The 24,581-nt window shown below is 32.8% G+C and overlaps 1 protein-coding gene across 10 annotated transcripts in view; it reads left to right on the forward strand.

Annotated features, from left to right (window-relative positions):
* The window catches only part of SLC4A10 (solute carrier family 4 member 10), a 370,258-nt gene that overhangs the window by 234,820 nt on the left and 110,857 nt on the right, over window positions 1-24,581 (forward strand). For 6 of the 10 annotated variants that reach the window (XM_063648250.1, XM_063648248.1, XM_063648255.1 and 3 more), the window contains 4 exons: window positions 4,655-4,815; window positions 12,521-12,709; window positions 21,970-22,061; window positions 23,574-23,663. In XM_063648250.1, the coding sequence (XP_063504320.1) occupies window positions 4,655-4,815; window positions 12,521-12,709; window positions 21,970-22,061; window positions 23,574-23,663 (532 nt within the window). The remainder of the gene's footprint in view (window positions 1-4,654; window positions 4,816-12,520; window positions 12,710-21,969; window positions 22,062-23,573; window positions 23,664-24,581) is intronic. The other 4 variants (XM_063648252.1, XM_063648254.1, XM_063648249.1 and 1 more) reach the window with 3 other exon arrangements.

Genomic DNA, 24,581 nt, shown 5'->3' on the forward strand with positions numbered 1-24,581 from the left:
CTGTAGGTCTGTTGTAGATAACACTTATTATTTTGAGGTGTACACCTTCAATGCCTAGTTTTTTGAGGGTTTCGAACATGAAGGGATGTTTAATTTTATCAAAATCCTTTCTGCATCTTCTGAGATGATCATGTGGTTTTTGTTTTTAGTTCTGTTTATGTAATAAATAACATTTATTGATTTGCATATGTTGAACCAAACTTGCATCCCAGGAATAAAGCCTATTTGATCATGGTGGATTAGCTTTTTGATGGGCTGCTGGATTTGTTTTGCTAGTATTTTATGGAGGATTTTTGCATCTATGTTCATCAGGGATATTGGTCTGAAGATTTTTTGTTGTGTATCTGCCTGGTTTTAGTATGAGAATGATGCTGTCCTTATAGAATGAATTGGAGAGGAGCCCCTCCTCCTTGTTTTTTGGAATAGTTTCAGTATCCGTTCTTCTTTACACATCTGGTAGAATTTGGCTGTGACTCCATCTGATCCAAGGCTTTTTTTCTGGTTGATAGGTTTTTTTATTACTGATTCAAGTTTGGAACTCATTATTGGTGTGTTCATGGTTTCAATTTCTTTCTGGTTAGGTACAGGGCTCACACCTCTAATTCCAGCACTTTGGGAGGTTGAGGTGGGTGGATCACTTGAGCCCAGACATTTGAGACCAGCTTGGCCAAAATGGCGAAACCCTGTCTCTACTAAAAACACAAAAAAATTAGTTAGACACGGTGGTGTGTGCCTGTAGTCCCAGCTACTTGTGACGTGAGGCAGGAGAATCACTTGAGTGGAGGAACAGAGGTTGCAGTGAGCCAAGATCGTGCCACTGCACTCCAGTCTGGGTGACAGAGCAAGACTCTGTCTCAATAAAAAATAAAATAAAATAAAATAAAATAAAATATTTATTTCTGGTTTAATCTTGGGCGGTTGTATATTCCCAGGAATTTATCCATTTCTTCTAGTTTTCTAGTTTGTGAGCACAGAGGTGTTCATAATAGTCTCAGGGTTTTTGTGTTTCTGTCGGGTTAGTAGTAATGTCTCCTTTGTTTTCTGATTGTGTTTATTTTTATCTTCTCCCTTTTAAAAAATTAGTATAGCTAGTAGTATATCAATGTTATTTATTCTTTCAAAGAGCCAAGTCTTGGTTTTGTTGATCTTTTGTGTGATTTTTCTCATCTCCATTTTATTCTGTTCAGCTATATTTTGGTTATTTCTTTTCTTCTGTTATATTTGGGATTGGTTGGCTTTTGTTTTTCAAATTCCTTCAAGTGTAATGTTAGGTTGTTAACTTCAGATGTAAGTTTTTTTTTTATGTCGACATTTAGCAGTATAAACTTTCCTCTCAGCACTGCTTTTGCTGTGTCCCAGAGATTCTAGTATGTTGTATCTTTGTTTTCATTAGTTTCAAGGAATTTCTTGGTTTCTACCTTTACTTCATTGTTTACCCAAATCATTCAGGAGCAGGTTGTTTAGTTTCCATGTAATTGTGTGGTTTTGAGAGATCTTCTTGATATTGATTTATATTTTTATTGCGTTGTGTTCTGAGAGTATGTTTGGTATGATTTTGGTTTTTTTTAATTTGTTGAGAATTGCTTTATGGCTAAGTATGTGGCCAATTTTAGAATATGTGCCATGTGCAGATGAAAATAATGTATATTCTGTTTTTGTTGGGTGGAGTGTTCTGTAGATGTCTGTTAGGTTCATTTGGTCAAGTGTTAAGTTTAGGTCCCAAATATCTCTTGTTAGTATTCTGCCTCAGTGATCTGTCCAATACCATCAGTAGGGTGTTGAAGTCTTCCACGATTATATTGCCATTATCTAAATCTCTTCATAAGTCTCTGAGAACTTGTTTTATGAATCTAGGTGTTCCAGTATTGGGTGCATATATATTTAGGATGGTTAAGTCTTCTTGTTTAATTGAACACTTTATTTTTATGTAATCCTCTTCTTTCTACTTTTTGAATGTTTTTGGTTTAAAGTCATTTTTTTCTGAAATAAAAACAGCAACCCCTTTTTAGCATTCTTAAAATTTAAAATTTTACTTTCAAAGGAGCCAAGATGAAATGATTTAGATGCTTTGTCACTTATTTAGTCATCTTCACTGTTATCCAGAAGTAAATTTTAACTATAAATTTTATTATAAGAAAGGGTTTTATCATTCTATATAGATCAGGAGGCCCAGGAGTATTTTAAAAGTGAATTTGTTATTAATGTTATTACAGCTTACAAACAATATTATTGTATGGGTAAGTTTATAGAGTTACACTTAAGTAGTTAAGAAACAATATGATTTTTTAGTAATGTACGAAAACTTTTCAGGATTTTGTACTTGAGTATAATTTTTGGAGATTACATTCAATTTAATTAATTTATTTGTTCTTTTGAGGCAGGATCTCACTCTATCACCCAAGCTAGAGTGTAGTGGCATTATCATGGCTCACTGCAGCCTCGATCTCCTGGGCTCAAGCAATCCTGCCATCTTAGCCTTCTGAGCAGCTGGGACTACAGGCATGCACTTCCACACCTGGTTAACATTTTTTATTTCCTGTAGAGACATCATCTCGCTGTTACCCATCGCCTCACTGTTACAACATTTCAGAATCAATTTTATAAACAGGGATGACAGAAAGTACCATAGTTCTAGAAACCTTAATTGAGGACATTTTCCATAGAGAAAAACCTGTATTTCCTTAAATAGCATTACACCCTTTTAAAACTGTAGGTTTCCTTTACCGCCAAATAGACTAGAAAGTAAATTTCCAATTTAACAAAGTTCTTCAGTCAAAATAACACCAGCATACATGCTATTATATAGTCTCCCTTCCTTTTGCTCTTTTTATCTGAAATCCACAGCATATGTCAGTAGATTATAATTTAATTAGGAGATTTAATAAAAGTTGTATCCACTCCCCTGATGCCACTTCCTTATGGAAAGTTTCATTATAGCCCTTCCACAGAATAGTATGTTTGAGTCTTATTCACAAAGGAAAACCATCTATTTTTATCTAGCATAGTAGGCAATAAAGAAAACAAATTGGAATAATATAAAAGAAAAAGTGAGAACAAAGAACATTTTGCAACTTAAGATTGGCTCCAGACATGGATGAAAATTAAATGTTAAATCAGTTGTTTCTGCTATAAGCATTAGCATAAGATCTTTGAACTGAAAAGGACTATAAATTCAATTCAAAGTATTGTATTATGGTGGGAAATGGGCACAGACTCTGGAGAAAAACAAAATTAAAAAAAAAACTTAGAGTTGGATCCTGGCTTGACAAGGTCACTGGCTAGGTGATCTTTGGAAAATTATTTAATGTGTTTAATTTGTCTCATCATTTTACCTGTGAGAAAACTGACCCAGAGAAGTTAAAAGACTTTCCTTTTATTACATGGTGGTTTAGCTGTATAGAAAAAATATAAATTTCTTTTTATTCTCAACTAGTCGAAGACACTTTATATAATACTATTCCATTAAAATGTTTGCCAAGAGGTTGCTCCTTTGTGATATTGAAATCATAATGTGACTATGGCCTTAGTCTCATATCTGACAAGAAATAGTACTTTATATTTATTAAAATCATATTTACTTTCACATTAACCATTCTGACTGGCTCTTTTGGTTATTTACTTTTGGCTAATCCACTTGATTCCCTAACTAGTTACTCCCACATATTTGTTGTGTGTTGAAGTTGGATCATTTTATTACACAAAATAGTAATATCATATAGAGGATTTGAATGATATTGCTTGGAGAGAGAAATTGTGGTCAAAAATGACTAAGGAGAAAAGGAATGAGGGAAATGGTGGAGATGGATGTAGGCAAGATTTAGGCTAAGGTTCATTAGAAATGGTGAAACTAAATTTGTCATCTATTAGGATTAGAGACCAAAATCCTAAACGGATAAGAATTAAGTGGCTTGCGCCAGAGCAATAAAATCATTGGTTTCTCTTTATCTGTTCCATTTATCTTGCTTATAGACAATCTAGGTATTACTATTAATTTCAGTCCAAGAAGACAGTGGTCTCCTGTTTGACATCATGACATCAAGTTTCTTCTCTGATTATCCATCCTGGCAGAAACACCCAGGGATGGGGTCTGAGCTCAATTCTCACATATTCAGTCCCTAGGAAGTTACTGCTATCACTAGCTTTCATCCAAGCAAGCCTAACAAGGATTTTTCCTATACAACAGGCCCCAAATTATGCTAGCCTCCCTCAAGATCTTATAAGAAAATTATCGAGAGACTAAAATATTCAGGTTTAAGACCTCCCACTAAGGAAAAATAAGTATTCTTTCATTTTCTTTTTTCAATTACCATTAACTTTCCATGAAGTATACACTCTTTATTAGTGCTACATAAGATTTGCTGTGACCACTGGTTAAACACTTATATTTAAATGTTTCTTCAGAGTTAGACAAGTTAACAAAATAACATGAGTTTTCCTTTTTTTCAATTATTTTTTTAATTGCAAAAAGAATATGAGTTAAATGGAATTAAAATGAAATAAGCCAAATGGCTTAGACTAGCTTTTATATACTTCCAAAACCTACAAACCAAGACACAATATGGCTATTTTTCTATTTCAACCTTTTATTTTTGGGATAAAGAATCATTCACCTACAATATAATATAAACTGTGCTGATAATATTTGTTTGTGTAGGTGGTTGAAGTTTGAAGAAGATGTGGAAGATGGAGGAGAAAGGTGGAGCAAGCCTTATGTGGCTACTCTTTCATTGCACAGCTTGTTTGAGTTGAGAAGTTGTATTCTGAATGGAACTGTGTTGCTGGACATGCATGCCAACACTTTAGAAGAAATTGCAGGTATATCTTTTCTCCCTTAGTGTATTTTATAGGTACAGCTACTTTTTTGTTACTCTCTTTTCCTTATAATTCAATATACGTATGAACTTTGGAAAACTAATTCTCATAATCACTGCATGAGGCCTTAAAAGTCATTTTCTTTTACCCTGTTATTTGAGATAAAAGAAGTTGAATCTCAGAGAAATATGCTCTAGTTTGGCAGTGCCAAGTCTAGGACAAGAACCTAGATATCTTGATTCCCATTCACCATTTATTTTCATTATCATATTTAGACTCTCACCATTAGAAAATTAAAGGAAAAAACCTTAGAGCTAGATACTTATTTTCAATATTCAAACATATGAAATAACCAAATGAAAAAATTTCAATAAACAGAAAAATGTTGGTTTAGAATGGATACAGAAAAGTACGGCCATTTATTTTAAACATAATTAAAACCCTTGAATTCCAGAGGAAGCCAAGTAATACAGTTAGGATTCGTTTTGTAATTCAATACTATAACCTGATGAATGATTAGTATTAGAATTCAATGATATCTTATAATACAGACAGGTATATTTAGGAAATGTTATTATTACAGAAATTGAGTCAAAGAACTCCTGTATCTTTTGACCAGAAGACAAACATATTTTAGTAAAAACAAAATAATACAAAAACACAGAAATGAGTTTTGAAAGAGTATAAATGAAATAATTGATGGAGGTTTTAAAAATACAAACAAACAAAAGAGGCAGTTTAAAAATTATTAGTTTGGGAAAAAATAAAATTCATTCCATATGATATGTATTTGTGAAGTGAAAAGACTTAATATCTTAATTATATTGTAGAAATGAAAAATAAACTATATGTGTGTTTTTAATCATATATATGAGAATAATATATTAGAAAAATAACATATCTACTTTAATCTGCAGAACAGCCCCAAGAAGTAGATGTCATTCTCATTTTCCAGTCAGAAAATAGAAACTCTAAAATAGTCATGGCCTAGATTTCACCCAAGGGCCCCTGACTTTAAGCCTAGTGTTTTTTCTATTGCATTACAACTGCTGTCTGAAGAAAAATAAATGTCTTGAAGTGAATGTCACCCAAATTTTGATGGCACATTTATCACCTTAAAAATTATTGATTTAGTAGTCATTGGTGCTGATAGGCATTGCAGTATGTGAGAAAAGAAAAGTAAGTACTGAAAGATACTTTGGCTTGAAATATTAAGCAAAAACTCCAAAAATACTAAAACACACACACACACACCACTGCCCCAAACAGGAAAGATAAGTGGTCCTCTTCTGTTTCATGTAACACCTGTAAAGAGATTATTCTTTAAGTTACATAGCTAGAGCCTGAAAGACATTATAAAGTTAAACATATATGTATAATTTTCAGAAATATCCAGGCTACTGTAGCTGCACTAAATCAAGAGAAAATAGAGAAAATGATTAACTCAGAAATAAGCAAACTCCCTAAGAATGCCGAAATAGTTAGCTATCCAGCTCAATTTCTTAGCTTTACATTATATGGTCTTGCTAATACCCAATAAACATTTTTATATTTTAATTAGGAATGAAACAGTGGGCTTTTCACAGTACTTTGAAGTATGGGAAGCTCTTAAGTTTGTAATTACCTTTTTAATGCTCAAACCTGGTTCTTGGTGTTATTATTGTTATCCTTATTTAATAAAGAAAGAAACTAAGATTTAAAAGGTTAAAGTCCTTGCTCTAAGGGGTTTATTCTGCTGCTTAAATCGATGATGGCGCTATCTTTAAAAATAGATTAATCCAAATACATTTTGAAATGGGAAACAAAACTGTCACATTCTACCACCTGGTAAAATTAGCCTCAGAACATACCCTTTATACTTTACCGGTCTTCACATTTCTTAAATTATGTAATTTCTAATGCTTTCCTCAGAAAGTTATTCCTATGAAGAAATTTTCTCCCAGTAATTTCACTAAAGCACTTCATCACTTTAGTTCACTTTCATTGTCCAAAATTATCGACTTTTTCCTAACTCTGTCCCTGTTTCCCAAGCTAAATTCTGTAGAATAAGTGAAGGTTAACTGGGTTAAATCTGGCCTTTTCAAGCAAATTACATTCTCTAAGTCTATCCTTACAGTGAAAGTAGTTCAGTTGATGTCTTGATACCCTAAATAGCTTTTTAGTATTCTTTCTGCTCTTCTAATTAGTGTGTATCTTTCTGACTTTGAAGTAGCCCAACCTGAATGTCCCATTTTTCAGTGTAGAACAGCCTGTAAAATGACATTTAGAATATGTCAGTGGTTTAATGCTAACATCACAAAGAAAAATATGATTACAAATATTTGTGTTGATCATTATTACCTTAGATTCCTTTACTGTCATTACTGAGAAGAGATTTCCTCTCATTGATAACTATAATTTGACTAAATTTAAAAGTTACTTATTTATCCCCTCAATATAATCTCATTAAAATATTTTCTCTCTATAGTTTGTAATTATTTTCTTATTTTTTACTTCTCCTATTTTCATTTTATAAAAATTGAGCTGCATTACTAAGTTTGTAATAAATAAACATGCTTTCCATTTTTAAGACTTCTAACTTTGCAAAGTATTTTCACATAATTATGTTTTATTATCATAGCAATGTATAAAGTAGGAAAGAGACTATTTCACCATAAACAGATAAATAGAAAGTTCTTTATCAAAGTTGACCTTTGCAGAAATGGAAATAATTTTTTTATTAACCTATAATCATAATTTTGGGGGATGGGGTCTCACTATGTTGCCCAGGCTGGTCTTGAACTCCTGGGTTCAATCGATCTACCTGCCTCAGCTTCCCAAAGTGCTAGAATAACAGGCATGAGTCACTGTGCCCAACCATAATTTTTGTTTTATTCTGTTTCATGATCATTTGTGGCCATAGTGATTAACAATCAGCTCTGAGACTTTTTCCTCAGCTCTTATTTATCATGATTTTTTTCTGTTAGCCGTAATTCACATACATTAGTCACTACTTTCAGTTTTACAAAAGCTAAGTGTAAGAGTTTACCTTTAAGGGTTCTAATCCCTAGTACTTTGTGAATAGACAGGCTTTGCAGTATTGATGTTTTTCAGACATTTCCTACTAGATGAATATGACCCAGATATTGTTTTGTAATGATCAAGGATTTTTATATCAATGTTTTGATATGTTTTTAACAGACTCGGATAATTCCTTAAGAGATTTTTGTAGACTTAGTAGCAGAAAATCCCATTTGTATCTGGCAGATCTGTCAAGAATTTCTGATATAATTAAAGTAGGATTTTCTTTTGGCTAAAGTTAATTTAAAATATATCTGTTTCCCAATGTTTCAGGAAACTCAATAAATTTAAACTTTATCCTTCAAAATAGTACTTAACCTTTTCAAATCCAAAATTCTCCAGATATATCTTCTTACCACAATTTACTCTGATATGGAGATTAATTGTATTGAATATGCTTCTGAATTATATTCATATAAATTACAGGGAATTTTATAGTCTATGTTAATCTCTTTGAAATTAAGCATTATAAAGATTAATGATGGAAATATCCTCTCTGCAGTGTGTGTATACTTTAACCTAATTCTGTCAATGAGAGTTAGGAAGAAATTAAAACCAAACCAAAGTTGGTACCATGGACAGATTATCAATCATAGCTCCCAACTCATTTAAACAACCTTTGTTGTTTAAAATCTTCCATTGAAAGAAGAATCTACAGTTTGCTCCACTGAATGTAATCTGTAGAGTTGGGAGTATAGGAATAACCATATATTTTTTAACATGCCTATACTGTGACAGTCCTTGGTCTGAAAAGTAAGTATTCTATTATAGTTTACGTCTTTAGTACACACATCCCTGTTAGTGCTGGCAACCAAACGACAGAATTTAGGAACTTCATATCATATTCCCCCCCCACCTCTCCCAATATCTTTTAAAGTTAAGACAATGGGTTTTCAAAGCATTGATATGATCATCTTCAAAAAGGCAGAGATTTATATAGAATCTGCAATATGTCATAACCTCTAGGGGCTTTCATTCAAGATACATTATGATAAAATAGTTACCTGATAGGATGAAAAACAATTTTTCATTTTTCTGAGGCCTTTTTCCACAAGTGCTACTAGTTTTTCTTTTCTTTTCTTTTCTTTTTTTTTTTTTTTTTTTAGAAGAAGTCTCGCTCGGTCGGCAGGCTGGAGTGCAGTGGTGCGATCTCAGCTCACTGCACCCTCCGCCTCCTGGGTTCAAGCAATTCTCCCGCCTCAATCTCCTGAGTACCTGGGACTGCAGGCACACGGCACCATGCCCAGCTAATTTTTTTGTATTTTTAGTAGAGATGGGGATTCACCATGTTGTCCAAGATGGTCTCAAAGTGCTACTAGTTTTTCTAGAGTCTGCTTAGTGTTAGCAGAGTGTGACCTATCTATTTGTCCTTTTTGTCTTTTTTTTTTTTTTTTTTTTGAGGCGGAGTCTTGCTCTGTCTCCCAGGCCGGAGAGTGCAGTGGCGCAATCTCGGCTCACTGCAAGCTCCGCCTCCCTGGTTCACGCCATTCCCCTGCCTCAACCTCCCGAGTAGCTGGGACTACAGGCGCCCGCCACCACGCCCGGCTGATTTTTTGTATTTTTAGTAGAGACGGGGTTTCACCGTGTTAGCCAGGATGGTCTCCATCCCCTGACCTCGTGATCCGCCTACTCGGCCTTCCAAAGTGCTGGGATTACAGGCGTGAGCCAACGCGCCTTTTTTCTTATCACCCAGATTCTGGGGCAGAATAGACTGTATTATGTAGGCATAATAGCTTGCTGAGATTGCAGGACTTCACTCTGGACCCAAAGTCATTATGGTCCGTTATTCTTTCACACTTTTCAAGTTAATACTAATATGTATTGTAGTGGTGAAAAGAACAATGTAAGTGATTACTAATTCAGATTCCCTTTGGTACTTAAATCTCACTCTAGTATAAATTATATTCTTAAGCAAAATGAGTAATTTTTTCTGGACAAGTAAGATATAATTTGATACAGTTATACTTTGGAGAAGTTTGCTGTGTATTTCTCTGTAACTAATGAACAGATGAGTGTGTTTTTTAGTATTTACTTTTCCTTACGTAACTGTTTCACATAAAAATCTTATCTTTGAAAAACTGTGAAGATAGTGACCTATGGCTTTTTTAGTGTTCGAGCCTGGAAACATTGTGCTTTAATAGAAATTAAAAATCATAAACATATGTAGGGTTTATTATGTGATTACTTTTGATTCTGACTAGAATATTGAACTAGGAATTCATATCATGGCTTATATTTGGAAATGCTTTACAATACTATCATATTGGTATTCTAATAACCTACTTTACAACTTCCATTATGAAGTATATGCATATTTTATATACATTTTTCCATCTTAGCAAGGTTTCAGTGTAATGTCATATACGTTGACAATTTATTATTTCCTTTATTTCAGATTAACCCAGGGGTATTATAACTACTGATCTCCAAAGAACTGAAAAATAGATTTAAATATTATTCTATAGTATCATACATTTTCAGAATTGGAAGGGACCTTTGAGGTAATTATAGTGGCTGACTTTCAAACATTCCAGGTATATATTATGGATGACTTCCAAATATTCTTTCTACCTCTTTCCATTGTAAACACAAAAATGATAGAGCACACTATATCCCATGTGCCACATATGGCCGACTGCCTGATTTTGTAGGACATTTGAGCTAAGAATGGTGATTATATTTTAAATGGTTGAAAAATAATAAAAAAGAAGTTAATATGTTTTGATGTGAATATTATATGAAATTCAAGTTTCATCATCCATAAAAAAGTTTCATTGGAGCATAAGCAGGCTTATTTGTGTACATGTTGCCTGTGGCTGCTTTCTTGCTACAAAGGCAAAATTCAGTATTTCTGACAGAGATCATATGGCCTACAATGCCTAAAATATTCGTTATCTGGCTCTGGACAAAAAGAGCTTGTCTATCTCTGGTTTAGAGAATTAACTCTAGAGTGAAACGCAGTTCTTGATTAGCCTGTCAGTCATATGAATACCATCTCCTTTGCCAGTGATTGGTTCAAGATGGGCAGGGCTATGTCAGTCAGACTTAGGATAATTTTTCCTGGCCAGGTGAAAAATAACTCATCTAAGAGAAAGTTACAAAAAATATATATATTTCTCACTGGATATGAACAAAAATATATATTTCCTTGTTGCTGCTGGAAGCCACCTTATGACCATAAGGAAAATCAGCCTGAGGTTAAAGCTTACCCTAGAGGAGGAAGAAGTTAACAAAATCACAGAGAAGCAGAATTAGAGCCAACCTAACTTTGCTCTTTGTATTATGTGAGCCAATAAAATTGTTTTAGGTAGTTTAATTTGGGTTTTCTGCTATTAATAAGCCCAGCTTTGTCTCTACTTGATAAGCTGTTACAAAATATGGATATACTGAAACCACCACAAATTTCAAACCAGGAACCCATAATCTACATAATGAAAATTACAAAGAAAATCTTGTTCTGGGAAATATTTACTGATAGCCTCAATATTCTAATCAGTGCATCAGGTGCCTTATGTCATTAGTCTTGGCACCAATATATGATATAGATATTATTATCTCCATTTTACAAATAAGGACACTTAGGTTATTCAACTTTGCAAAGTTGTCTAGCTAGAATGTCATAAAGTGGCCCAAATCTGTCCTCTAGTTCATTTCTGTTTCACACTGAAGGAAAACATTGTTGGTAAGGGAGCATTCTGCTAACTTTGAAACCTTTATTGTACTCAAAAAGGCAGTGGAAGGCAGCTCATTGTGATCTGCTTACATAAGATGTTAATGCCTAAAAAACAATTAGAGTTAATATTTGATAATCAGAAAGCAGATTAATTACACAAACATCCATTGATGTGATCTTTATATCACTAAGAAACTTAAAATACCTTTACTTGTCTACTTTATTGACATTTTTGATACTATGTATGGTAAATAATCTGCTTAATTATAGACTTCTGAAATCTCACCTTCCAGTCTTTGTTTTGCAGGTATAGAATATCTTTTTAATCTAACATTCTCAAGGGAGTGTGTTTCCAGCAAAGTTTGAGAAAGGGCTGATTTTCTATCCATATGAAACAGAATTGTTTACTCTCCAAATTCAGTAACTATATCACTTCATAGGCCTCTTTGCATCTTCACAGCTAGACTTTTGTTCACTTAATGAGGAAACAAGGAAATTAGTCTGTACTAGAAAATTGGAAAAATATTAAAATATAAGTATAAAACCAATTTTCAAATTCAAACACATTATGAATTGTGAATTCAAACACATTATGAATTTTCAAATTCAAACACATTATGAATTTTGATATTATCTCTACAGCTATTCCTCCCATCAGTGTGAATAACGAAGAAATAAAGAACTTTCTTCTCAATGCAACTATTCCCATTTGAAAAATAATACTTCATAAGAACTATATATTTAAAATAGAATGGTTTATAATGAAAATTTGCCCAAATCTTTCTTGTGCAACATTTCTACAATGGAAGATATATTTCCATTTATAACACCATGCTTAGAGATTTTTTAAAGAAGTTATTTCTGTTTCAAGATGAATAATATTGTTTAGGGCTTGCATATTTGGACTCTGGTTCACAGCTGGCACACGTTCTAGAGGAAAGCTGTGCTTATCTTCTTCCGGCCTTTTCTCTTCAGATATGGTTCTTGACCAGCAAGTGAGCTCGGGTCAGCTGAATGAAGATGTACGCCACAGGGTCCATGAGGCATTGATGAAACAGCATCATCATCAGAATCAGAAAAAACTCACCAACAGGATTCCCATTGTTCGTTCCTTTGCTGATATTGGCAAGAAACAGTCAGAACCAAATTCCATGGACAAAAATGGTAAATGTTTGTTTATTGTGCTATTTATGTCTACTATAGGTCTCTGACATATCAAAGCACTTCTAAATCTTTTAAAACTTGTTTTATTTGAAAATGATTTTCTGAAATTCTGATTATTGTAGAATTCTTTTCACATGAATATATATTCTTATTACCAAGCATCAAATTGTAAAAATTTTAGAAAAGAACTTAAGTTTCCTGAAAGGTTCAGGAAAAAATGCAAAGAAAACTAATATTTAATAAAAAAAACTTTTAGATTCGGCTGCAGAAAACACAACCAGAGCATCTGTGGCATACCAAATAAGGTCCTAGTCTCTGTCCTGTATCTTAAAAATGTAATGCAGGGCTTTGACTTATGCCATAGATGGTCTTTTAGTTTAAAGGAATCATGATCATCATCTAGTGTTTGTGGAAAAAAGATATTGGTTTCATGTTGCTCATAGTTAACAAATTCCATTACAGAAAATGATTGAAAAGACCAGCCAGTGCATTGTTTGTGGCTTTACATACATTATGGCTGATTCCGGTTCAAGGGCTCATTGCTGTTTGTAATGCAGCATCTTCAACATCCATGGAGCCACCCCACTTACCATCTTCATAAACCAACATAGATGACCACCATTGTTTCCTAGCAATCGACTTACTATGATTTATGCTTCAGACTATTTTGTCGTTCCTGTATTTTTTGTTCTCTCCTTGCATTTATTTAACCCCCCATCATTTGCAATAAGGAAGTTGCTTAGGAATCTCCTGTTATCATCCATCCTTTCTATTAGTCTCATGAAAGAAAATGAAGTTACCTTGAAGATGATATGAATTTGTTAAACTTCTATAAGCTTTACAAGTTTCCAATTCTAGGCCGGGCACAGTGGCTCACGCCTGTAATCCGAGCACTTTGGGAGGCCGAGGCGGGCGGATCACGAGGTCAGGATATCGAGACCATCCTGGCTAACACGGTGAAACCCCGTCTCTACTAAAAACACAAAAAAATTAGCCGGGCGTGGTGGCGGGCGCCTGTAGTCCCAGCTACTCTGGAGACTGAGGCAGGAGAATGGCGTGAACCCGGGTGGCGGAGATTGCAGTGAGCCGAGATCGCGCCGCTGCACTCCAGCCTGGGAGACAGAGCGAGACTCTGTATCAAAAAAAAAAAAAAAGTTTCCAGTTCTAAAAGATAAAAATTAATGAAAAGTATTTTCAAATGCTTTACTGGAAAGACTGATTTCCATGAATGGATGAAAGCACATGTAATGACAGCATGAAATATCATGTAATCGCACTCTTATTTTCAAAAGCTTCAGAGATGCATTAAATAAAATGTATAAAAATTAGTTTTCTCTAGATTTGCTTCATATTAATCAGTTTTCATACTACTGTATCAAATATACATAAAAATATAGGGTAAATGCTTTATTAAATAGATAAAGATGATTAGATGTAATTTTGTCTCAGAACATAGAACCAGTTCTTAATGACAAAATCATTTTTGAAATACTCAGTTTATTTTTAGGACTTTTCAATGACTGAATATAAGTCATTTTTGTTACATAAAAGAGTCTATAGATGTGCACACATTAAGTTCAATAAAATTATTATGAATACTTTATGGTAAATACCAACTTGTGTTTGTAGATTCCACTGAACATTGTGAGGAGATATAACTTGCTTTGAATCAAATCATGTATTTAAAACATATTTATATTCTAAATCACAATTTGCTTTAAAATATGTGATACATAAGATAACAAAACTTGAGGCTTTTATATTCTAAGAGATGTATTACAAATGCAGTGCTTTTTTTATGCTTATAATGCTAGTATTTATTTGGTATGTTAATGTTAAAATAGACTCAGTTATTTACTAATTTTGGCTATGGGCTTATGCCTACATGATTCCAAAAACTTTATTAAAATATACCCAAGAATTAACTTTCTAAGAATGCCTGTAGATTTTATAAAAATGAACTTTTACCTTCATAACTTTTGCTAGAAATCAGATAAGATATATGTCTTTAAGAAAGAGGTATGTTTCTTCAAAGAGGCAAGGATCTTGCATTTTGAACTAGTTAAAATTTATACCTTAAATTTCATTGGAGATAATGTTTACTATAACAATAATTTCATTGCATTTTGTTTTTTTCAGGCAAGAGACTATAGAATTTATTGGAGCAATGATTTATTGTAATAATGCAGATCTAGGCACACTGTTACTGCTTTAAACTTCTATTAAACATAAGAAGAGATGATAGAATTATAACTGTGAATCACAAATCTACATATAGTCACAAGGTTTTCTGAGAGCCTGCTTTTTGTCTTATTTAGGAAATGGTTTAGTTTTCCCGAAAATCAGAATCTGAGTGGTTCTAAAGTGATTCTGTCACCATCTGTACAATCAGCCTTTATCTGAACACATACAAATCTTTTTGAGGCATACGTAAGGGCAATAAAAACTTGGAAACATTTCTAATAAGATTCATATACCCAATTAAGTATTGTTGTAGAGTATGCTGTCAGAAGTGGTTTTCTAAGCCTAAGCTTATAACACCTCCTTATGACTCTGTTTTGCTTCCTCACACACTTTGCATAATTATGTGTGTTGAGAATTCTGAAAATATGTATAGACTTCACCAATTTAGAAGTAAATCTCCTACCCAAAAGTGAAAAAAAGTACGAAAGACCTTTACTACTAAGGTTCTTAATCTACTTATGAACTCTAAAGCCTGACAAACTCTAGATATATAAACAAATTGAAATTAATAGCCATAAATGTAAATTGGACATTCTGTTTTAAATATTCAATCAAGATTTAAATTTTTGTGCAATAGTTCAGAGAGATGCAAAAGGATTTCAAAACATCAAAAAAGTAAAGGTAATACTATTAATTTTTTAAAATCTCCTTAGTAAAATCCATTATGCAAAAAGATTGACTTTTTTAAAAAAAAGATTATAGAATAGAAATTAAATAGAGCAAAGATTTTTCCAGAAACTTTAAAACAGAACACATTTTCCTCCCTAAGCATAGTGGTAGAAATAAGTCCCCGTTTCTTGTTTAATGTGCTAAAATTATCTCAAAAACAAATTGAAGCTTATGTAGATAAGCCTCAAAGAGTCATATAGAATAAAGTTTCTACTTCCTTAATTGACTTGTGTCTTGAGCATGTTACCTTGTTAGTACTCTCCGGGGTTAAACATTCAGACACTGTATTTCAAACGGGGTCTTCCCAGTTTTAAAGATTAGATTAATAAAATAGTGCATTTCCTTGCTCTTCTCCTTCCCAAGTCTACCATTCTTTGTCCATTCCTTTTTTAGTGATTTGTGATAATTTGTCAATCTGATCTCTAAACACACTAGTTCACTCGTTTGAATAATTTTTTTCTTGGTATTCCGCATTCTCTTCAGGGCTAATGTGAAGGATGCTATGGATTCACCATGCATTTTTAATGCCACCATGCTGTGTTTAACTTTCACTTTTCATTAAGCATCAAAACTGTGAGAATTAAATGTCTGATTCTGATGTTTCAATAAAAAGTGACAGTTACATTTGGCAAAACAACAGCAAAAATAATAGAAAAATAATATCTACTTTGACATTAGTACCCTGAAAAGGGTATGGGTGGTAAAGCACTCAAAATGAATATATCGAAAATATTAAAATAATCATTTGAATTTGAAAGATTTTCTAAAACTAAAAATAAAACTTTTGTGTTAAGTGATCTAGAAGACAAATTTTATCAGTAGTCTGTATTTATCATTTAGGTCGTGTATTCAATTACCTTTTAAGACATTGGGATTATAAATCTATTCTAAAATATTATTATCCTTATGATAATTTTTATATTTTTGAAGATAATTTGGGATTATTAGTTTTCTTAAGTATAGGGTGTCTTTATTCTGCTCTATCCTTTACTAATAATTTCTAACTCTATTCGTTTTCCTTCACATATCTTTTGTCTCTCCTAATCTGAATACTTTCCAGTTGTACCTTTTATTTAGGATCTCAAAAGGAGTTACAGTGCAGAAAGTCTCTATCTACTGTTCAACGCCATAGGTTACTGAAAAGCAGTTAGATTTGGGAGCATGGGACATAAAGTTCACTCGTTAGGCCTGGGTAGATTTCAGCCCTTAAAGCAATGTACACATATGTATTGTGCATAATATTTATTTATGGTTTTGGAAATCAGATCTATTACATTATAGTTACTTCTTTAACAAATGCTGTACTTTTAATTTTCAGATGCATGCTGTCTTTACGCATTTAGATATATATGCTTTCTTGCTTTTTTAATACAATGGTCTCATAAATAAGATATCCAGGGTTTAAAATTTATTCCTCACAATGTTCCACCTTTGAAGAAAAAATAAAGCTAGAATAATAATTCTTAAGATTGCTTGAGAGAAAACTTATTAAAAGATTTGTGTATATTAAATAATTAAACATTGTTTAATAAATATGATATTTTCCACCCTTCCAAGAAAATCAAGATGACATTGTTGACACAACTGATAGGCCTGCCCAGAGGCTATATTGTCATTACAGTTTTGGAATGTCAAGACTAGATTTTAAGAGCGAACATAATTCTAGTATGATGTGTTTGAATTTGTTATTTCTTATATTGCATTAATTATTTTCAGGCATACTAATTTTTCTCCAAGTTTAATTGTTTGCATACTTCTCATGTTTTTGAAGTGTAGCTCACCTAATCAGCATTTTCTAAATATTTATCCCTTCTTTCTTCATGTTTTCTATTCCCATGAATAAATGTATTGTTACACATGTATGTAACTTTGTCATTCATCTTTATATTTCTTTATTTTGCTCTGTCTTGTGTCTGTCTCTAACAGGCTCATCTCATCTCTGTACCTCCCTCATCTCCTACCCTTTGGGTACTCTAAATGCGTTGAAGGTTTCTGAGGTAGTGTAAACCAGCTTGGTCTCTAGGTTAATAGTAATGTACCTCCATGTCTTCATCCCAGTTTCCTTCTAGTGCACATGATTTACATTGGATTAAGCAGTAGAAAATAATGATACATTTATGCAATATATTCTATTGATATGAATTTGGCCAACTATAAATTTAAAGGTTGCTAAGCTGCTGTTTTATAATACATATGTGCATACTTAAAGAAGAAGAGAACTATAGCTAAAGACAAATGAGTTAATATAATACTCAACAGGGTTTCTGAGAATATACCTTTTTTTCCAATAATGAAGTGCTTTAATAATACTGCTATTACTTAAAGTCATGAAATAGTACTTTTGATGTAACCTCATGTTCCTTCCCCACAACTTTATGATAAAGAAAATTACTTTGCCAGTCTCACAATACACTTAGTGAAAAATTTATGGTGTAACAAGCAGAAAAACACCTTCATTTTTCTAGTTTGTATTTACTCACAATACTCTCAGTTTTCTCCTATGCTAGCCCCATATCTATTATAATTTGCCCTAGAAAAATTCATGGTCTATAATAACTTTTTATCTGACACATATGATCCCTACATGAAGACTCAGAGGAAAAAAAATGAATTCGTAACTCAAAGAAAAGTAATTCAAACGTGCTAATATGAATACTATATAATATATATCTTAATTGGTAAGATGTCAAACAAATATTAGAAATTTTGATTTAAGGTTAAGAACTCTTGAGCTTAACAGGTCATAAAAATGTATTTAGTAAATAGCAGAGGAGATACTAGGTTTCTTAAATGTTTCCATTTACATTTAAATAGTCACAGATACCAGTTAACCTTAGTGATATCTACTTTTCATCAGTTTTTTAATAACTTACTATGAACATAATAAGATTACTCAATGTCTTTTTTTCATAGTCATCCTCATGCCTCAAAATTATCTAGGTATTATAAAAACAGAAATAATTAAACATTGCAATGACATTCATTTATAGGAAATAATATGGGTAGTGATCAGTGGACAAAGGTAATATAAAGAAACAGGTAAAAAGCATTTGTTTGTAAGTACTGTGGTATAGCACTTTAAAAAAAATTACAGTATACAATTAGCATTCATAAAGCTTCCACACACATATATGAGTGCTAAATCCTAAACTTATACTAATTTTTTTCCATGAGGGAAAAATATCCTAGCAAATTCTTTGTTATTCTATTAGGAAAATATTTACTTCTGGCTGAAGGTAAAATTCTGTACCTGAAAATTGTCATTCTGTGAACCACTATTGCCTTAGACATCAGCAAGAAAATAAGAGATGCCCTTCCAAAATCTGAATTTATTGATTCTTCTTATGCAATAGTATTTCAGTTAATGAAATTAATTTTGAAATTTAATCCATCATCTGCTTTTGAAAGATGGTAATAATTGGCATAAACTAAATAATTGGCATGAAGAAAAATATATTTAAACAATGATTACAATTGATAATAGAACTATAAAATCATTTTTAATTTATGAGGTTTCAATTAGTTCTATATACTATAATTCATGCTTGAATATTATTTTTATATATACAGCAAATAAAATGTTAAGCTTTTTAAAAGACTTCTATTTTTTTCGAAATAACCCAAATCAAACTCGTTAGCTTAATTTTTAAATAGTCTCTATACATTGTTCTGTATACTACCAAGTTGTGAAAACTGCCTTGAGGATATACACATTTAATGTACATTGTTTCAACTTTAACAAATTAACTTACATTTTTAGGAATAATAGACAAGAAATAACAAGATTTGAAGTGCTATTTAAACTTCGCAGGACTTTTGATGTGATTAAATATATTTAACTATGAATATTAACTCCTATCATTTAACTACTGCTCTGAAATATAAAAGATATACAATTTGTGGTCTTTATGTCTATGTCATAGGCTAGTAGTTTTTATGGCTTTTTATATTAGCATACATCCTATAGACATATCTAGAATCTAGGACTAGCAAGAAGTTTACTGTCATCTGATGTGTCTGCTGCTAGTTAAACTCTCAACTAGGTCATTATCAACATCACTTAAAATATTTATAAAAAATAGTTTCTAAATCCCTTCTTCATTATCAGCCTTATAAAGTAATATTTTATAAAATTGTTCTTGTTTTAGAACAAGAATAGCATACAACGATAAGTCTCAAAATATATTACTTACTATAATATTACATAAAATATTAATTATTAATTACTATAATTATTTACAATGAGAAATACAAGTGTTAATATTTTAATCATACTACCTGAGCTGAAGGTAATTTATGAAATGCTCTGCTTAAAGTATACAAATGAAAACCTAAGGTATTCAATTTTTTCAAATTTTAAGTTCCGCATATTTTCCATCCAATTCAAAATTTAATCTCTTCAAAGTTAATGACTTTGCACTGGGTTGACTTTTGTTTTGTATGTGTTTGGTGATAGAACCGAATAATTGTTCTTCCACGTAGATTTATACCACACGAAATGAATTATTATAAGAAAGCAGATATATGTTTATTTAATTTATGCATGACTTGAATTTCACCACTCAATTTTACAGAACATTCAATAAATTTAGTTTTAAATATATCTAATGTTCTAACTCATTAAAATATGGAGAAACGATGTGAAACTGGTGATTGAAGACATCTGTTGGTAGCACAAATGTATTATGTAAAAGATTTTTTTAAAACTACAGTTATTATTTTGAGAATGGTAAATTGAATGGCTGCTAATGAACAGTTCACAGTCATAGCTGCACATTGTGGTTAGAAATGGGAGAATGAGAATAATTATGTAGCTTGTATGATATTTATCTGAAGTTTATATATTTCCCTAGAATATGCTATACTCAGAATTTATGAACATGGTTTGAGGTGAACTTATTTTAAAAAGTCATTTTATTTTCATCTTCTCCAAATATATTCTTTTACATTTTTTAATGAAAGTAGTGAAATCCTTAAGTTCTAGAAGAATATTAAGCCTATTACTTTCTGGCATTATAACAACTTTAAACCATAAAATTATTCCTATTAATAAATGACCCCTGCTTGAGAGGCTTACTAGTCCAAAAAGCAAACTTATAGTAATATTTGAAAGTAAATAATTAGTATTTTTAACCACAGTTGGTAATTTCTAGGTAACAAAGAATAAGTGGGCTTTCAGGAGAGAATTTAAGGGAAAGGGTTTTTGTGGGGATTTTTTGCATTTACACTGGGAGTTTACAGAATTTCAGTCAGAGACTGAAGTGATTAGAGATGACACTAAAGGTGAATTTAGAATAAAATTGGGATTTAGGTATGTAGGGAGAAGAGCCAGACAGAGAGAGTATTTCTAACATCTACAACTGATGTGAATAAAAGCAGTATTTTGAGTCATTGAGTTATTATCATAAATATGGGCAAGGCTTCAAAGTTGAGTTGTCATTATTCATTTCACAGAAAAAAAATAAAGATGGGGAGGTGTTTAATTTTCATTCCATTGCTAACTATGAACAAATTTCATATGACTTACTGCAAACAATGTTTCATATTTAGTGAATGATGGAATTTAACCTTTTCTAGCCATTGCCACACTCCCAGCGCTACTATCCACTTAACTCTCATCATCTTCCCTATAATAGGGAAAAGAACTACAAGATAATTATGTTTTAGTTCAGTGTTAATGCAAAACTAATACAATTCAAGTTTTTATCTTTTCTCACATCACAAACTAGTATCAGTATGCTTATATAATAGAATAGTCAGAAGCATAAAATCATATCCATAGTGTTCATACTGTGTGAAATAAAGATATTTCTAACTGAACCGCCTTATATAGAAAACTGTAAGAGTTATGGCCAAAGAAATTTTTTGCATTGGTTTGGCTTTTTAGATGCAATAGAACCTAAAAATATACTGTGTAATTTTCAGATAAATATCTATCCTTTTTAATGCTTTAATTTTAAATTCTTCAGGCTGAGCTTACATCTTAACAGATGTCTATCTTGTCTTTTTGTATATACCATTAGTTTTGGTTGGAATCTAGAAATCAATGATGCTTCAAAATCCTGGTAACATTTACATATTTTGTAGATAATCCTTATTGAAAATAACCTTTTAGAATTTTTATCTGAAAATTGCTTTATTTTTTACTGAATTCTCCCATTTCTACCTGTAACTGATAATAAGAATGTTTGTATTAATATAGATTTATTTATATTGACCCTTCATGCTTACATCATAAATTCATTAAGAAACCTGTTAGTCTAGTTTAATTGAAGTGCCTGTTTCACTCAGTATGTCTACAACTATGTAAGTAATTGTTTGTATTCTGTCACAACAATCTCTTTTAGCAGGTCAGGCTGTTTCTCCTCAGTCTGCTCCAGCCTGTGTTGAAAATAAAAATGATGTTAGCAGAGAAAACAGCACTGTTGACTTTAGCAAGGTGAGCTTTTCTCCCTCTCATCTAAGTAAGTTGCTAAATTACTACTAGAAATTACTACCCATTTTAAGAGGTGTTGACACAATATTTTGCATGCACTTTTTTGTTTCTTGTCAAAGCTTGATATTGTTACAGATAATGTTAGCATTAAGTCCACATATAACATTTTGCCTAGTCAAAAAAAAAAAATGAACCTGTGAGTTTTATGCATAGTATTCATGTTTCAGCCACTTGGTATAATGTTATCTCTTCCAATAAAAAGAATAACTGGGCTTCACAGGGAATTTAACCAAAGTTTAATTTATTTTTGTTTGTTTGTGTTTGTTGTTCTTTGTTTGTTTGAGGCAGAGTCTTGCTCTGTCACCCAGGCTGGAGTGCAGTGGCACAATCTTGGCTCACTGCAACCTCCGCCTCCTGGGTTCAAGCAATTCTCATGCCTCAGCTTCCCAAGTAGCTGGGATTACAGGCGTGCGCCACTGTGTCTGATTAATTTTTGTATTTTTAGTAGAGACGGGGTTTCACCATCTTGGACAGGCTGGTCTCGAACTCCTGACCTCAGGTGATCTGTCCGCCTCAGCCTCTCAAAGTGCTGGGATTACAGGCGTGAGCCACCCTGCCTGGCCAAGTTTAATCTATTGTTTAAAAACTTTGGCTAGTTTGTGTTCAAAATCACTTTTCCTCTATTTGTGGGAAAGCAAATCATAACATAAAACTGAATTGTTAATGTAATTAAGGAAAAGTCATTACTGTAAGGAAATCCTAGAAGGACATAGTAAAACTGAGCAGAGTTTAAATAAAAACATATTAAGAACTGACTGTGTTGAGGGATACATCTAATTGGAGACAACTGAAGTGAAATCATTAACTTGAATGTATTCTTAGAAAATTAGTCAGTGACAATAATGTGATTTTGATTAGCAAATTCCTGACATTGTATATATGCCATTGCGAGCTATGGCAAAGTAACAATTGAGTAGAAAAGAGGAGTTTCCGGCCGGGTGCGGTGGCGCGTGCCTGTGGTTCCAGCCACTTGAGAGGCTGAGGTGGGAGGATTGCTTGAGCCCAGGAGGCAGAGGTTGCAGTGAACTGAGGTCACGTCACTGCACTCCAGCCTGGGTGACAGAGTGAGACCCCCATCTCAAAAAAAAAAAAAAAAGACAATGCGAAAGAGAAGGAGTTTCAGTACTTGGTGAAAATACGGCAGGTTAACAATTCTCTTTATCTGAGTGGCTGAAATAGAAGTAACTCAGAGTAATATTTTAATAAAGCCGTTAGCACTGGCAATAATTGTAGTAGTGGGAGGAGGTGGGAATGGATGGAAGCAGTAGAGGAAGTAGCCTGAATCAAGGTTCTGAAAAGATTAATAGTGATCAGCTCCTTGGACCTGTTTCAGAATCCCTCTGACAATGCCTAAATAATCTAGATCTAGTTATGTGCATGCTCTCCCTCTGGTGCCTGGCGAAGTCCCCGTGGGAGCATGGTGTACCAGCTTAAGTCTGTTAATTATGCGTGCAGGGACTGGGAGGCCAACAAAAGGGGCATACTAGTCCATGTGGGATGAAACAAAGGCATGAAAAAGGACCTCCACACCAGCAAGAGAGAGAGGTGAGGGCATACTCGGGCTCATTTCTACAGTGGTTCAAAGCTCATTTCACTGTATGGAGGCATGTGATTCAAACATTAAGCCAGTTCAAATGTATTCCATCTGCCACTCTAAGAACTATCTTTTTAAAGCATTGCATCTTCATTCATCTGCAAGTTGGAAAAAGTTGTCACAAACTGCCATACATTTAATTTCTGATATTCTTAATTTGAAATGATCTTAAAAGCAATAATGTAACAAACTGCATATTTATGTATAAATGCATTAACAGCATAAAGAAGGCATATTTAACATCCTCAGAAACAATCATTATAAACCACATAGCTCCTCCTTTCAAATAAATTGTGATTTAACTTTTTAAAAATAATATAACCTTTATACACTGATTGTATATCTCCATATCATGTTGCTTTTGGTAGTGTGACCTGCCTTTGCAGCCTTCAAGAATACTTCATCACATATGAAAGAAAATGAAGATTGCCAATTGTAGGCAGTAGTCTCATCTTCTGGTCCCCCCGCAAACTGTTAAAACTATGGAAGAGTCAAAATTTGATTTCCTTTCTTTTAATCCTTTTCTTATCACATTTGTGATCACTGGCCCATTTCATCTTTTAATAGGCAAGTTAAATTTCTAGAGCCCTCTACTTAGTGTCAGCTGCCTTTATTCCTCAGTCTCTTGTTCATAGCATGGCACACCGGAAAGAATGTGGCTTTTGAGAAACAGCATGAGATCTTGAATCCCAACTCTGGCATTATAAACTAGCTGATCTTGGAGAAGTTCTCTGAAGTTCAGCCTTCTCATTTGCAAAGTAAGAAAACTATTTACAATTTTGTTGTGAAGATTTAATGAGATAATATATAGAGAGATGCTGGGACAGTGCTTGACTTGTAGCAGGTATTTAATAAAAGGTGGTTACACT

This window comes from Pongo pygmaeus, chromosome 11, assembly GCF_028885625.2.
Source record: "Pongo pygmaeus isolate AG05252 chromosome 11, NHGRI_mPonPyg2-v2.0_pri, whole genome shotgun sequence".
In the NCBI taxonomy this organism is placed as follows: domain Eukaryota; kingdom Metazoa; phylum Chordata; class Mammalia; order Primates; family Hominidae; genus Pongo; species Pongo pygmaeus.